Here is a 16,480-nt window from a genome sequence, read left to right on the forward strand (position 1 = left end):
AAAATTTACTTAACAAATATCAGAAAAACAAAGTACTTGCATTTTTCTTAATAAAAACTCTATCTTAAGATAAATAGAAAATCATTTTTATTTTAACTTCAAAAATTTATTATCAGTTTTATAATTAAACATTACACACGTAAACCTTAAGGAAAAACAATGCATCAACACATGATTTAAAAGACCTTATAATATTAATTAAACTCAATGTCGTCGTAATAATCTAGTTCCTCTGGGGTGAAGCTTAATATGCCCCCAAGAATGTCAGTCCTCCTTTTCCTTCTTTCCTGCTGGTCCCTTTCTTTCTTCTCTTCCTTCTCTCTTTCTTTCCTCTCCTTCTCCTTCTGTTGTAGCTCTGTTCTTTCTGCAGCTGATGGATACCGGGGCTTTCACACATTACCGGTTCTTCTATAATTGACATTTACAACTCTCTTCAACTCGCAAGAGTGTCTTGGGCCAAACTGACGGGAATGTTGTCTCCCGTCAGTTGCCCTCTGGAATGTTCTATCACAGTTCATGCAATGATAAATGGTTACAATTGGGAGGTGACATCTGGCCCAATGTTCTGAAAACCTGTCGTACCTCAGAAAAATTTGGTTTGGTTGACAACCTTGTACTGGGCACGCCATACCCTCCATAGGCCACAGTGGTCTGATGGATGAACTACTTAACATAGCTTGAGCCATAATACTATACTGAAATGTACAATTTATCGTAAAAAGATATTCGACTATCATAGACATAGATTACTATAAAATTACACTTTCAATTAACGTATAAGTGTTTTTATATAATATATATATTTTCAAAATGTAAGGGAGGCAATTCTTTCATTCATTCACATACAATCAAATACAGGGTTTATTTCCCTTTATCTAAATATTTACACATTTCATAAATATGATTTGATAAATGCATATAAGCATTGATATGAAACTTACAAGTTTAAACTATAATTTAAACAAACATTATTTCAAACATTACATGTTATAAAACATGACATGTGCATGATAAGTTACTTTAAACTTAAATTCATATCATAATTATTTTAAACTTTATATTTTATAAAGTTTTTTTTTTAAACAAAAATAACATATTTACACACTGTATAAGGTCAATTATCAATTAAATTCAACAAATTTTCCACATTGAAAATTTATATTTTATATACAATGATTAGTTATCTTATTTTCTGTTCATTACATCTGAACTTTTAACTAGGACTATATATTTGCCTAGGTTTTACAATTCGTTCCCTTCTAGTTCTGGGGACAAAAGGTACAGTAGTTGATGTGTCTTCATTTATGACATCATCTGTCTCATTTGTGACATCACCATTATCATAATTTACATTATGCGCCAAATCAGTGGCATCATTACATATGCTAATATTGGTATCAATGGTAGGGCGGTTACTCAACCAGTTCCCTGTCACTTGACTACCTTCATATGGCTTAAGGTGATCAATATGTACAACAATGGGATTTGAGTCTTTGGATTTTTGAATCCTATATGTTAAGTAGGTCAGTTTTTCTGTGACTAGGTATGGACCTGTCCATCCCAAAGCTAATTTCTTATTTGCAGTAGGGGGGTACCACCTCCAGACCCAGTCACCAGAACTAAATTCTCTAGGTTTAAGACCCCGATCATAATAACGTTTTTGTCTTGTGGCGGATATGCCTAATTGATCATTTGCAAACAAAAATGCTTTTCTTGTTGAAGATTTAAACCATTCAACATATTCAATAGGACAATAAGTGTCATTTTGACCCGGGGGAGGACCTACCATTAAGTCAATGGGGTATTCAATATTTCTACCCAGCATGAGTAAGTTTGGTGTACAACAAGTACTTGAGTGTTCAGTGGCCCTATATGCTGCCATAACAAATGGAAGATGGTCATCCCAATCCCTATAATTTTCTTCAGATGAAACAAAATTTGTCAGCATCTGTATCAATGTTTTATTACATCTTTCTACCATCCCATCCGATTTTGGGTTATATGGACATGTGCGTGTCTTATCAATTTGTAAGATTTTGCACATAGCCGAAAATAACTGGGACTCAAAATTTCTCCCTTGATCAGTGTGTAATTGGGAAGGAAATCCAAACTGTAGAAAAACGTTTGTGATTAGGGTATCTGCAACTGTATATGCAGTTTGATTAGGTACTGCAAAGGCCATCTTCCACTTGGTGAAATAGCAACCAAAGACTATTATATATTCATTACTATTCTTTGTAAGAGGCAATGGACCTAAAATGTCTACTGCACATATTTCCATCGGTCTATGGGCTCGAATCTGACTAAGTTCTGATTTACCCTTCCCGGGACCAGGTTTGCAACGTGCACAAAGGTCACATTGACGTACCCATAATGCAATGTCATTATTCATGCCGGACCAATAGAAACGGCGCTTAATTGCTTCAATAGTTCTATCTCTTCCCAAATGACCTGCATATCTTTGACAATGAAGATGTTCAAAAATGTATTTTCTTATCTCTTCAGGGGCTACTAATTTTAAAGTACTCTGCCCAATGCAATCAGTATTTTTACAATACAAAAGGTCATTATGTACTTCCAGTATTTCCCAATTCTGCCATAATTTTATCAAATCAGAGTCAGCAACTGACAATTTTGACTTATCAGGTTTATCAGAATGAACTTGTTTAAGTATAATCAGTTCCTTAATTGCAACATCATTTTTCTGAAAATTGATTAATTCTTCATGAGACCAACAATTTAACCAATTTATCTCAGATTTTGACAACTCAGAGGTTTCGTTAACAGAGTTTATGCAATTTAAACTTTCACCTTTAAACTCAGGAAACAATTTGTTTTGTCCTTGACCTTCAATAGGGTCAAATTGATTTTGAACATCACAATATTCAGTTTCTAACTGTTTTGAAGATTTTACATTTGAGTGATTTTGATTTTCATTATTTTCATTATAAAATGACTTTTTATGATTTTGTTTTAACTTGTTTGATGTAAAACACTCAGGACAGTTAGTTATATTACAGTGACGTTTTACTTGACGTGTAAGGCTATCTGCATTTAAATGTTTTGAGCCCTCACGATATACAATATCATATTCAAATGCTCCTAGAATACTAAGCCATCTAGCTAATAAACCTTCAGGCTCTTTGAAAGAATGTAAATAAGTCAAACTTTTGTGGTCTGTTCTTATGATGAATTTTCTACCTAATAAGTAATGTTTATAGGCTTGTACAAAATGAACTACTGCAAAAAGCTCTCGTTTTGTAACACAATAGTTTTGTTGAGCAGTATTTAAAGTTTTACTTCCATATGCTATGACTTTTTCTTGACCATTTTGTAACTGAGAAATAATACCAGATATAGTGTTACCACTTGCATCCGTATCTAAAATAAATTCTCCACCATTCTCATTAGGAAAAGAAAGTATTGGCGGGCTTATCAGACATGATTTTAGTTTTTCAAAAGCCATTTGTTCAGCAGACTCCCACTTAAATTTTGCCTTCTTTCTGGTGAGCCTTGTAAGAGGTAATGCTAATTCAGCAAAATTTTTGATCATTCTCCTGTAATAACCACAAATGCCTAGCCATGATTTTATATCATGCTTATTTTCTGGGACAGGCCATTCTTTTATGCATTGAATTTTAGCAGGATCTGCAGTAATACCCTTACTTGATATTTCATGACCAAGAAACACAAGTTTTGTTTGAAATAACTTACACTTAGTGGGCTTAAGCTTCAAATTTGCTTGTCTAAATCTAAGAAGCACAAGTCTTAAATTTTCAAGAGACTCATCAAATGTTTTTCCCATAATGCAGACATCATCTAAGTAAACTAATACTTTATCAAAGCCTAGTCCTGCTAATACAGCTTCCATTAAACGTTGGAAAGATGCAGGTGCATTCTTTAATCCAAAAGGAACTACTTTGAACTTAAACTGCCCACGTGAGTGAATTCTAAAGCTTGTTTTAGGGGCATCAAATTCATTTAATTTTAGCTGCCAATAACCCGCTGCTAAATCCAGGCTATGATAAAAATAACTATTAGCTAGCCTATCAAGAGTTTCATCAATCCTAGGTAAAGGATATGCATCAAATAGTGTGACCTGATTCAAAGCCCTAAGGTCTATACAAAATCTAAATGTGTTGTCTTTCTTTTTAACAAGACATATGCCTGATGACCATGGAGAATGGCAAGGTTCGATAACCTTCCTCTCTAACATTTTATCAATTTCATCATCTACTATTTGCTGCAGATGTAAAGGGATCCGCCTAGGCTTACATTGTACTGGTTTAGCATTTCCAGTGTAAATGAAATGTTCTGCAATATCAGTTTGGCCTAATTGACCGTCAGGGCCTACAAAAACATCTTGAAATGAATTTAATAATGACTCGACCTCATTCTTTTGGTCTATAGTCAGCGTAGTAGACAAAGAATCGACTAAAGGTTTTAAATTCTCAGGTAGTGGCGTTTTAGGCTTAGACTGTAATACTGTTTCATTTCCCAAATATACCTCTGTGGCAGGGGACACATTACCAACAATAGTATTCACCTTTAATTTGAATGGGGAGTCATTGATATTCATAACTGACAATGTCAATTTCGGGTCATTTGTATCTACCAAGGAGTGAGCAATATAGACTCCTTTACTAATGAAATCTTTTAATGGATTGAACAAATTGGTTTTGTATGAAGTGTTACCATTAATGTGTGCTGGAATGAACATTTCAGACCCAGCAGGGATAGCTACAGACTCTGAAACCTGTATTCTAGCACAACATACACTTTGGTATCTATGCAATTTCACTTTTCCATGTTTTGTCTTCATTATGCGTTTAAGAATTTTCAAAGTAACATCATACTCTTCACAGAAATCAAGACCTAAAATGCCTATTGATTCTTCTATGTCTGCTACATAAACCACTAAGCTAATAGGGATGTTCTCAATTTGAAAATGCAAAGTACAAGCACCCTTTATTTCCAACTTAGTGCCATTTGCTGAAGACAAAGATTCATTAACTTTAAGTAAATCTGGTTTAATCAGCATCCTGTTAAATGCTTTTGTAGACAGAATTGATACGGGACTACCTGTATCTACTAACATTCCACCTTTAATTTGATCAAAAGAACATTTCACATAGTAACAGGAACTTGTGAGCAATTTTGATTCATTTACTGATTGATTTTTTATTGTACATGTATTATTTTGACTATGAGTTAAGCTTTCACTTTGAATTTTTTCCAAGTTTTTCTCATTTGTACTTTCTGAACAACCCTCATTTTCTTTATCACTTAAAATCTTAGTATCAGAATAAGTGCTGGTGAAAGAACTTTTTGAACACCCCTTAGAACCTGTTTCACTTGAATGTTCAAATTTAAAATCTTTTTCAAAAATATTTGAACTTTTTGAACAACCCTCACTTGTATCTTTTAAAGGTGTTGCACAACCTTTACTTAAAGAAGACGTATTTTCGATACGTGTATTGCATTCTGACATAGAAGGATTGCATATAGCACTGTCATTTGTACTTATTGAACGACCCTCTCTATTAGTATATGTTGAACCCAATCGCGATGTATATTGACCTTCATTTTGACCTTTTATATTTTCACAATGTCCTACATTTTGAACTTCACCTGTATTTTTGGTATTGACAGGAGGGGTGATGATAATTTGTGGTAAACTTGAAAATACGGGTTTTTGCGTAGACTCATAATGAACGATCTGCGGATTGATGTCCGTACATGATAAACTTTCTGTAACTATCATTTCCGGCCTTTCTGTAACAGAATTGACTGAATTTTCGGCCACAAACTCAGTCATGTTTAGTTTCCCTGTCTCGACTGATTTTGAGATTGTCTATCTTGTCGAGAGGTTGTACTATAGTTTTGTCTACGTTGAGAAAATTGATCATTATACATTTGGTTTTGTGGAAAGGTTTGATTATGTATATGACCTTGTTGGGGGTTCCTTGGATCATAATAATTCTGATGAGGCTGTGTTTGAGACGACTTAAGATAGCAACGTGACTCAACATGGCCTTTCTTATGACAATATCCACAAAATATGTTTGAAGTTTTTCTATCCGATTGCCGAGAATCAAAAGCGTTTTGATTAGACACATTAGAAGTATGATATTGCGAAAAATGATTACGACTCTGAGGAAAATTTTGAATTTGAGACAATTTTTCTGACAATTTTTGCTCAAGTTTTTGGTCGTATAGTGGTTAGTACTTCGCTTTGTGGCCGCGACAACCCAGGTTCGAATCCTGGTCACGGCACCAATGTACCAGGCTCTACTTTGTGTATACCGTACGTGATGATTAATCACGCAGAATATTTCTTAAATAATTTGGCCGTATAGTGGAATTGGAAATATACAAGTCAAACAAACAACAACAAGTTTTTAAATTCAAACTATAAATTTAATTGAGTGAATGAATAATTATATAGATATAGAGAACCTATGTTTTCTAATTAAGATTACGATAATTTATAAATTTATAGAAAGAATTGCCCTATGATATTTAAACAATAAGAGATCTATTTATTTTGCAATCAGCATAAATAAAATGAAGAGAAATAAATTCTCAAATTAAGTTGAAGCACTAGGCTTCGAAGGAGTACCGGAAGGCCGATACACCTAGCTTGCAAAATAAAGAAATGTACGAGTTTATATAGTGAATACAAGTGCAAAAATCACATGACCAAGTAAACAATTAAACATTGGATAAAAATAGAATGATATAACCAATGAATAAAGCCGTACCATATTAACTTCGGCATAAACAACAAAATAGCTGCGCCCATGAAATATCAATAACTGAAAGTATTGTAAGTAAAAACAAAAGGAATTTGACTTCAATACGCATTTAAAATGCAAACTACTACATAAGATAGCCTAATTTGCAGATCTGAAAACAAAAATCTTTTATGTTAAAACGAATATATAATAATTAAAAAACAATAGTACAATAAACTAAAAATATAACAAGAATGATTTCTTATCATTTCTACTTTACAGTAGTAAACAAATTTGAATGTTGAAGTGAAAAAAGAAAATGGTAATATACAAAAATATAAAATTATAGTGTATCATATAGCAAAATTCTTAAATATGTACAAAACTTTCAAAGGTACATGTATTACAAAGCATGTGTTATATTTTTAGAATGTCTTCAGCAAAAACACATAGCAAAAGTCTTAAATATGTACAAAACTTTCAAAGGTACGTGTATTACAAAGCATGTGTTATATTTTTAGAATGACTTCAGCAAAAAACACATAGCAAAAGTCTTAAATATGTACACAACTTTCAAAGGTACATGTATTACAAAGCATGTGTTATATTTTTAGAATGTCTTCAGCAAAAACACATAGCAAAAGTCTTAAATATGTACAAAACTTTCAAAGGTACATGTATTACAAAGCATGTGTTATATTTTTAGATTGTCTTCAGCAAAAACACATAGCAAAAGTCTTAAATATGTACACAACTTTCAAAGGTACATGTATTACAAAGCATGTGTTATATTTTTAGAATGTTAGAAATCTACAAACGTTCAAAGTTCACAAAATTAGTTTTCATATGCATTCACGTTGTTTCAACCAAGTACTAAATTTGTCATTGAGTTTTATCAAGATATAATCTAAGCCTTATAGTGTGATATTGGTTTTCATGTTAAAACATTTAAAACATGTTAACTGTATTATTAAGATAAGCACAATATATTGACATCTAGAGTCTTAACATTTATTTTTAGGCAAAAGAGATGACACTAAAAGGGATGATCTTAAAACTTAACAATACGAACACAAAAAATATGCCATTGGAACAAAATAATCAAGCAAAATGATTATTTCAATGTTTCTTCTGGTGATATGCAATGACGCCCTGCGATTATACTTGTTCTACATTTAGTACTTGTGTTAAAAGAACTTCTTATAAAGTATATCAAGATATACTATTTGAACAGGTATTAAGTTTACATATGTTCCTATGACTACAGCAAATGTAACAGGTATTCGTAATTTAGGTATTTACTCAAATCGTGCTTTATTAAAACGTCAGCAACAGATCGATTTAATGTAGATTGCAAATTTAATATGTTAAAGATAATAATGTATGTTGTTAACCACACTAAGTGAAATTATATATATGTACATAATTAGGCAAATAAAACAATTTTCAAACATTGAAGAACATGTGAAATATGTACTGCAAATATTTGCGCATATTATATGTAATCATTAAAATATATGCATTCATTTCTTATTGTAAAATTTGACTTAAACTTTATGGAAAATAATTTTTATTACCTCCCTTTATTTACATGAAATGTTAAATTCGGTAATATCTTTATAAATAATTCTTTTTGGAACCTACACTATTGATAAATCTTAATTTGAGCATCATATTTATAATTTAAAACCATAAAAAAATTTGTTTCAGGATCTTTGATAAATTTACTTTGTTTAATGCTTACTAAGAAAAGAAGACTTTGTGAAAAAGATAGCTTTTCATTATACCTGAATACATTATATCCAGCTATTGATATTTACCCTTACAGTCAAGTAGTAACACATATATCAAATTCATTATAAATGCAAAATATGGCTCGATAAAATATAAATATATCTATAGCAATTTTTAAAGCTACTTTAAATATTTGTTCAATTAAAATACTTTTTGTTAAACGCTTGATTACGGATAATTTGATAATAACTTAATTAGTCATAGCTAACTTTTAAGAACGGTTCCGTTGATAAAAACTCCTTAGCTTTCTGTTTATGTGTTTCGAAGACGCATTTATGTGCTGGTGAATAAAACATTTTATAAAAATGAAAAGCGCCCTTTTTAAGAATTACAGAGCAAATCTTTAAATATCATTAATAATTTATCTAGAAGCATCCAATATCGTTAACCATATTTTATACATAAATAATAGACAGTCATATGTTTTGTAATGTTTATGTTAATCTGACGATAACATATGAAACCGCGCCTCTTTTATGTATTATTTACCAAAGCGTTTTGATTTGGTAAATTTTATAAAGACGCCAAACGTGATCCAGCCCAATGTCTATGAGCTACTCTGCTATTTTAACTAAAAAATTATTACGCGTGAATGAATATGTCATCTCGAAGTCTTGTCACGTATTGCCGTGTTTCTGCTATTATTTATATACTATTTGTCAATAGCCCTTCTTATGACTTCAGTCAAACACAATCCTCTTCTTTTTGGTGGCTGATGGGTTCTTAAAATATTGCTGTACCGGTTCTTGGTTATTAAAATCTTGCTATACGAGACGTTCCCGTATATATAATCTACGACGGGCCCTCTAATTGTGCGACGGTCATGTTCAGTGTGATTCATATTTTCTTTCAGACGTTGCTTCATAATACAATCTACGACGGGCCCTCTAATTGTGCGACGGTCATGTTCAGTGTCATTCACTCTTCTATATTGCCTAATTTTTCTACAAATGAAAAAAAAAACAAACATTATATTTATATCAATTACCTTATTTCTTTATCAATTTACTTTATGTTGAGAGTTAAAATATTCACACTACAGTTAAAATGCTGAAATTGATTGTCAACATAACTATGTAAGTCACTTAAATATCACTTACTAAATTACCACCAGCCACCTTTACTAATTATCCTATTATTCCTTTTTTCTTCTTTTTTTGCATATTTCGCAGCAATCGAGAGCCGAAGCCGGTGTGAAATTTTCCTCTATAAAATCTTCAGCATATCGCTTTCTGCAAACGAAAAAATATCTATGTCAATAATATATATTATTTGTATGTAAATTAACTTTATGTTGAGAGTTAAAGTATTCAGCTAAAATGGATTGTCATCATAACTATGATATTCACTAAAACATTACTAACTAAATGATTATCACCTTTACTAATTATCATCAACAGATGTATTTTTAGATGGATTCTTTCGGAAGAAAATATCATCAAATAAATTATCACCAACATATATAAATAATTAGACATTAAATAACAAGAAACATTTTCTATTCTTGGCACACAGAACCCCTGTCCTGTCCGGGAAAATGATGGGAAATAGTCCATTAATATGCCTGTACGACAAGTACTTGGAAATAGGTGGCAAATTCCCCGTGGATGTAACAGCAGTTAAGGGAAACAAACAGCTTGTAGCTGAACTATGTAAGCTACAGCCTTTAGAACCAATAAACCGTGACTAACTCGGGAGGGTGGCACTAACAAAAGACATTTTCATTAATATTTCTGATCCCTTCTAATAAGGAACAAAGAATAAGCTACATACCGACTGTAAAAACGAGACGTCCACGAGGAGTATATTTGGATGAACCGACGAATCTGTGTCTGGAGAACGGGAATAAACTTAAAAAAAAACAGCAAACAACAAAGTAATGAACCATAAAAGGCATTTATGCAAGTTGTTATATATAAAAAGTATTTTTTAATCATCAACTATTTTATCTAATGAAACTTTATGTATGTGCGAGTAGAATGGAATTTTGATTAACCGATCCTATGAGTACTTTTGATGAATTTTAACGAAATATTAACATATTCAAAATGAACCAAGAGGATTGGTCTCTTTTGTAGAATATGTTCTCAAGCAAATTTTATCAACAAAACCATCCTCTCTCGTTGTAATTGAATGGCATCAAATTACCGGTTACATTCTCATCTGTTCAGAAAAAAAGTTAGTTCTAGAATTCAAAATTCTTCCAACGTAAAACAACATTATATAAAAAAATTAAAGACTTTGCTGAAACAATGATTTTTTTACATATTTAATGCACATTGGGTATATATTATATGTTATCTTTATCCCTACCTAATAGATCAGCTTTGATATACAGCAATCGTACATATAGTAAAGCTTCTTCCCTAAACTTTAGTTTTTGTTTGCCGTCGTACCAGCTCAGTTGAAGTCATACGGCGACATTCCAGATTTACTGGAGGAACACCTTCGGCGTTCTGTAAGCAAGCCGGATAGCTTCCACACGTGAAAGAATTTAAAGTCTCTGGCTGGATTAGAACATTCAGTCGTGAGCGGCAAGTGGTTTGAAGAAAATGACCTTAACCACTCGGCAACACGTCGCCCTAATTCCAGAGTGTCTTAACTCCAATTTTGAAAAAAATGAGTGTTTGGTATCAAAATGTTATTAATTTTTTTCTCTATCTAATGGTAAGAACAACATCACTCTGGTTCTTGCCTGCAACAATATATTGAATGGGTCACAGTGCTGTAAGTCCAAAAATTGTGATAAAAATACAGTCCATAATATCGTACATTCTGAACCAATAGTTTGTTAAGATTCTAGTCACGTGATGCTGTTTTGACAAAATGGCAGATTTTTCAAGGTATCAGGAATGACATTTTACGTTTTATATTTCTTGATAACATGTAAGTGTTTTGCTTTAGATGTTATCTAATTATCTATATATTAATATTTTATTGAACTGTTTCAAACCTTAAAAAGAAATAATAACTACTCTTAACCCTTGAGCTAAATTCAAAGCAACATGCTGTGTTATGAAATTCGGATAGCATGGAAATCGGATAAATTGATATAAACTTTCAATATTCACAAGTATCAGCTGTTAATAACTTGATATGTGATTGATTATATGATTGATTGATCAATGTTACCATTAAATACGGACAATCATGTTTTGCATACGATTGTTTATACTTTTAACTTACAAACAAAACTCATCAAATAGAAACATACTACTGCCATTGTTACATTTTGTAAAATGTTTTTATTTAACTATATAAGACAAATTACCGTACTGGTGCTAAGTGATTCGAATAAAATTTTCACATATAACTTTGCCACTCATAACTGATGTTAAATTAGGTTAATCATGTTTATTTCATAATTTCATAATTTTCATAATTTCAAAATTCTGCACTTTCATATAACGATCACAAAGATATCAAAAGTTTTGCTGTCCAAGGCATTATGCAATCTAGAATGGTTAACAATACCCACTGTCATATAGAAAGAAAGACAAAACACTTTTAAAATGGCAGAAGTGTTCAGTCCTACATTACTCGTTTGTGTTCTTAAAACAGTACGTCCAAACGTCAAAGACTATATGGTGGGTTAAAGTTGACAATATCCCTATAACAAAAGTTTAAAAGCTGAGAGTCGTCTCAGATGCACCATTTATCGTTGAATAAGAGACGTCATTTGCACAACAAATACTTATTAAACAGGATGCCACCCTGTTGACCTACTCAGCTATTTTGCATAAATCAACAGGGTGCCAGTCTATACCTTTTTATCAACATAATCATTTTCAATCTTATGCTAAAATTTCTTATGTAATTGGAACATGCAAAGCAAAAATAATCTAAGTTTCTAAGTTAAAAATAATTCTTGTACATCTACTTCCAACTCGTAAGGTAATACTACCTGTAATTATCAAGTGATTTGAACATTTGAACTGAAATTATCCATTACCAAAACTATTTTTTAAAAAGAAAAAAAATATGCTTAGTTAAAAATTGTCATTCGATTGAAACGTAGAAAAAATTATTTTGTGAAAAATGTTACAAAGTCTTAAGACCATATAAACATTAAGGAATCTTTAAATTGTCATATTTGTTTCATCAAACGTTTGTTGAAGTAAATTAGAATTAGTATTTGACTGAAACTCTTAGATATTGAGCATTGCTTTTATACGATGAGTTATTGATGTAAACAGTTCAGTTAAAAACATTGAAAGCAAACGTATACTTAATTGTTATTGTATGTAAAGAAGTTGTATGCCACTTGATATATAAATACATGTAGAAATTGAAGTACAGTAGTTCATTGAAACACCATATCCAGATCTGTAGCCTCTTTGAAAATTTGTGAGCTTTGAGTTGTGTTTCATATTTTTCTTCTTTTTTTAAAAACAAAACATTTAGTAATGCTGTTCTTAGAAAAGTAGAATACATAGGTTTATTCTTTTTCATGTTACAGAGAAAGGAACTCATTGTTGATGTTGTTTTTCAAAGTTTAAGCAGTTACATATTTCAAACATTTTTGTGTGTTTTGTAAGTCAAATTGTGTTCCACATGCTGTTTGTCTGCAAGTAACAGGTATTCAAAATTGAATTTGGAATGAATTAATGATATAATAAACGAAACCAAAAGTAAATCTGAATTCCAAATATTTATAGTGTACAGTATTAATGTGAAAATAGCATATCATATGATAAAAGTTTTGCTATTTAATGTGGCAAATATCAATACAATGACGATGTTTCTAAATTTTGATTTCGTTTTGTTTAACTCAATGTGATACATTTACAAAATCAGTAATATTTTATTTTTTTGTTCATTTGCAAGGCTCACTATTTCATGTAAATGGTCATAAGATAATGAAGGCTGAGTTCAATTTCAACCTTAAAATGCCTGTTCGTGGCTTTTCACACTTCACCGCATTGTCTGGATTTCTATTATTGACTTTAAAGACTAAATTTACTGTTTTGATCCTGATCACATTACATGCTCTGTGGTGCCTAAATAAAGGTGGATCCAGACTATTCGTTAAAGCATTCAATTTCTAGTTACGTCTAAATTTAATATAATTTCAGTATAAAACAGTAAAATAGTCATTATTTCACACTGTTGTAACTCCTAAATGTAATGATATTTTAGGGTCACATTGCTGTAACTTATTACAGCATTCTGGTTCTTGTAATTTTGTCAATAAAATATATTTTTCGGTGATTTTTCATTTTCTTTATTTTGATTTTTTAAAAAACTATCTATAAGAACTTCTGAGTAATTAAAAGTGTAAAAGTTAAAATAATTCTGCACACTTTGATATATTTTATATTAAAATTGGTCGAGTAAGTGTGAAGATATAGCCTGTTAAAACTTTGAAGTCGATTTTCTCAAAATGGTAAAAATACGACTTACATCATTATGGAATTAGGGCGACGAACAGACGCCCTTAAGGTTGTCTTATCGTAATGCTTTCCAGCCAAAAAACTAACATCGGCCAGTATCGTAGCAAATCGTTTATTTCCGAACGTTATGTTTTTAAAATCTTGGGCACCAGATTATTTACAATCACTCATCCTTTACTGATTCCGGTTATAAACGATTAACAATTATGGAATACCGAAGATTGTGAAAAATAACGTTGAGGAAATGACTAATTTATTTCGATATTGGCCGATGTTAGAAATATTTTGGCGGGAAAGCATTTGAGTAAAACAACTTTACTTAAACTTATGTCTTAGCATACACTCATACATCCTCGTTTGTGAATGATTTTATCATTAATGGTTTGTGAATGATTTAAACACTTGAAAATACATTACAATATTTTTTTTAAAATTGATTTCTCACCTTCTTCTTGTTTAATTCTGATGTCTGATTCTTCCATCTGTACAGGGTTGTCAAATATTGGATGATCTTCAAAGTCTTTCTTGCACTCGGCTAAAAAGGTGTCCTTACAAGTTAATACAACATTCAGTTTTCCAGCCTTTACAAGTGAATGTAACATATCAAAGGCTCTCATCCAATCGCTAGCACCGACATTATCGTAGCGGTACTTGCCAGCAAAATCCTCCACTACCACGAGGCAAACTTTATCAAGAGAAATATATTTCGTATCATCCGCCTTGTAGATAATCAGAAATTCCCCTGGTTGGTATATTGAAGTTAATAATGCAGCTAGAGTTGTTTTCCCACATTTTCTGGGACCTTTTATGATTATTGCTTTATGTTGTTTAAATTTGGCCTTTGCTGTCTCTACAACTGATTCAGAAAGTGTAGATTCATCTTTTTTATAATTTTCGGCGAAGATTGCTGACATTTCTGTAATAAAATTATGTCATGAAATAGATTTGGTTATATACGATAGTCATATAATTGATTTATTTTAAACCTTCCTAGTTATTATTCTTCACTTTATCATGTAAATGAAACTATAAAAATCCCCTTTTTACTTATTTAAAAAAAAATAAACTAGAACAATTCGCTGAGTGCGATTTATAGCCCTAACAATGTTCTTGACTTGGATAGGTGGAAAAAGGATAATTCAATTTGTGATGTGCTTTTGTGGATAACAAAAACTTGTTGGCACCATTCAATGAAGTGTATCTCAACCTATGCAAATGTGGAAATTTTCTTTTATGAATTTGACACATACCTAGGAAAGATGTTTGTGCAATAAAGGTAACTTTTTCTGTAATTAATCACAGGATCTCAGTTATGTTACTATAGACACCACATGTTTTTATTTAATGAAAACATTAAAGGACGTGTATGATTTCAAAATGGTCCTCTATCCATAGACCAAGTAACATAATCTTTTTTAACTATGTACTTATTGTGATATGGAAGGATCCAATTGTGTTTTTTGTACTCTGACAAAAACGACAGATAGACGGGCTGATTAAAGAACGTATACATAGGGCTATATCTAAATGGTTCTCTATGCCAATACATTGTACTAAGCACCAGCAAACTAGCTTTTGTACTTTTTGAGTAATGGATATCTTTGGGTGGACGGAATGACAGAGATACAGACAACGAACTCTTTTAAATGTGAATGATCTAATTATGGTCCTCTATGCACATACCAAATATAATCTATATACATTTTGTACTCTTATGAGTTATGGCAAGGCCCTATTTCTTTAGACTGACGGAAAAACAGGCAGATGAAACTTGATTTTGACGTTTATTTGACATTGACATCGAATGTCAAATTATTAATTTGTAAAATTTAAATTGGTGAAACCACTTCATAATAAAATTAACTCATTAACCACCATAATACATTTAACTCAAACATGACCTTACCTTAAATGCCATTGACTTTCATTATCAAATCAATATTTTTAAAGTTGTCATAACTTATTTATTGATGTACAGACGTGACACATTTTTTTAAAAAGGCAACCATGGAAAAGAAAAGACATGCTAAAAATTCAATTATGACCTTGATATGTAAATACCCTTAACTCTTACGGTCAAATATGTATTTTTGATTCAATACTATACACAACAAGAAATCGCTGAAGGAAAAGGATGCTCCTTGAACCTACACATTTGTATTCAATGCACTTCCTCTAAATGATCTCTATCACTGTGTGAAGTTTAAATCAAAGTCCTTAAATACTTTTTAAGCAATTCCCCGGACAAGAATGTGACAAACAATGAAAAGAAGAAAACTTACCTAGGAGATTATGGTAGCAAGGATTTATGTTAAAATCTGTATTTGTGTTAGGATCTGGAAGTCAAACATACTAATAAATAGATAGATGATTTAGCATAGATTGAATATGCCTCAACCTTGAAAAATTTATCCATTTATACTTATCAATCAGTTTCGCTGTTCACATGTTTGTTGTCTTTTACAAGTAGGCACAGGAAATTCAGAGATAGCTTTGACCTTAGCTTCTATTGGTTTAACTTTACCTTGTCCCACTACATGTCCTAAAAATGTTAAA

The 16,480-nt window shown here is 31.5% G+C and overlaps 1 protein-coding gene and 1 long non-coding RNA gene across 2 annotated transcripts; both read right to left on the minus strand.

Moving 5' to 3' along the window:
• Positions 1-6,893: 6,893 nt before the first annotated feature.
• Positions 6,894-10,383, minus strand: LOC132730636 (uncharacterized). Its single transcript, XR_009625782.1, has 3 exons — positions 10,305-10,383; positions 9,632-9,763; positions 6,894-9,475 (listed from the first exon to the last, which is right to left on the minus strand). It is a non-coding gene; the product is annotated as an uncharacterized LOC132730636 (long non-coding RNA).
• A 249-nt stretch (positions 10,384-10,632) lies between these two features.
• LOC132730637 (uncharacterized) lies at positions 10,633-16,255 on the minus strand (the record flags this gene model as incomplete). Its single annotated transcript, XM_060716607.1, is given in 3 exon segments — positions 10,633-10,694; positions 14,370-14,840; positions 16,207-16,255. Coding segments are annotated over 3 exon segments (582 nt in total), but the record flags the coding sequence as incomplete, so codon positions are not given.
• Between the last annotated feature and the right edge of the window lie 225 nt (positions 16,256-16,480).

Source organism: Ruditapes philippinarum, unplaced genomic scaffold (genome assembly GCF_026571515.1).
Source record: "Ruditapes philippinarum isolate M1 unplaced genomic scaffold, ASM2657151v2 ctg4723_1_1_1_1, whole genome shotgun sequence".
Lineage (NCBI taxonomy): Eukaryota > Metazoa > Mollusca > Bivalvia > Venerida > Veneridae > Ruditapes > Ruditapes philippinarum.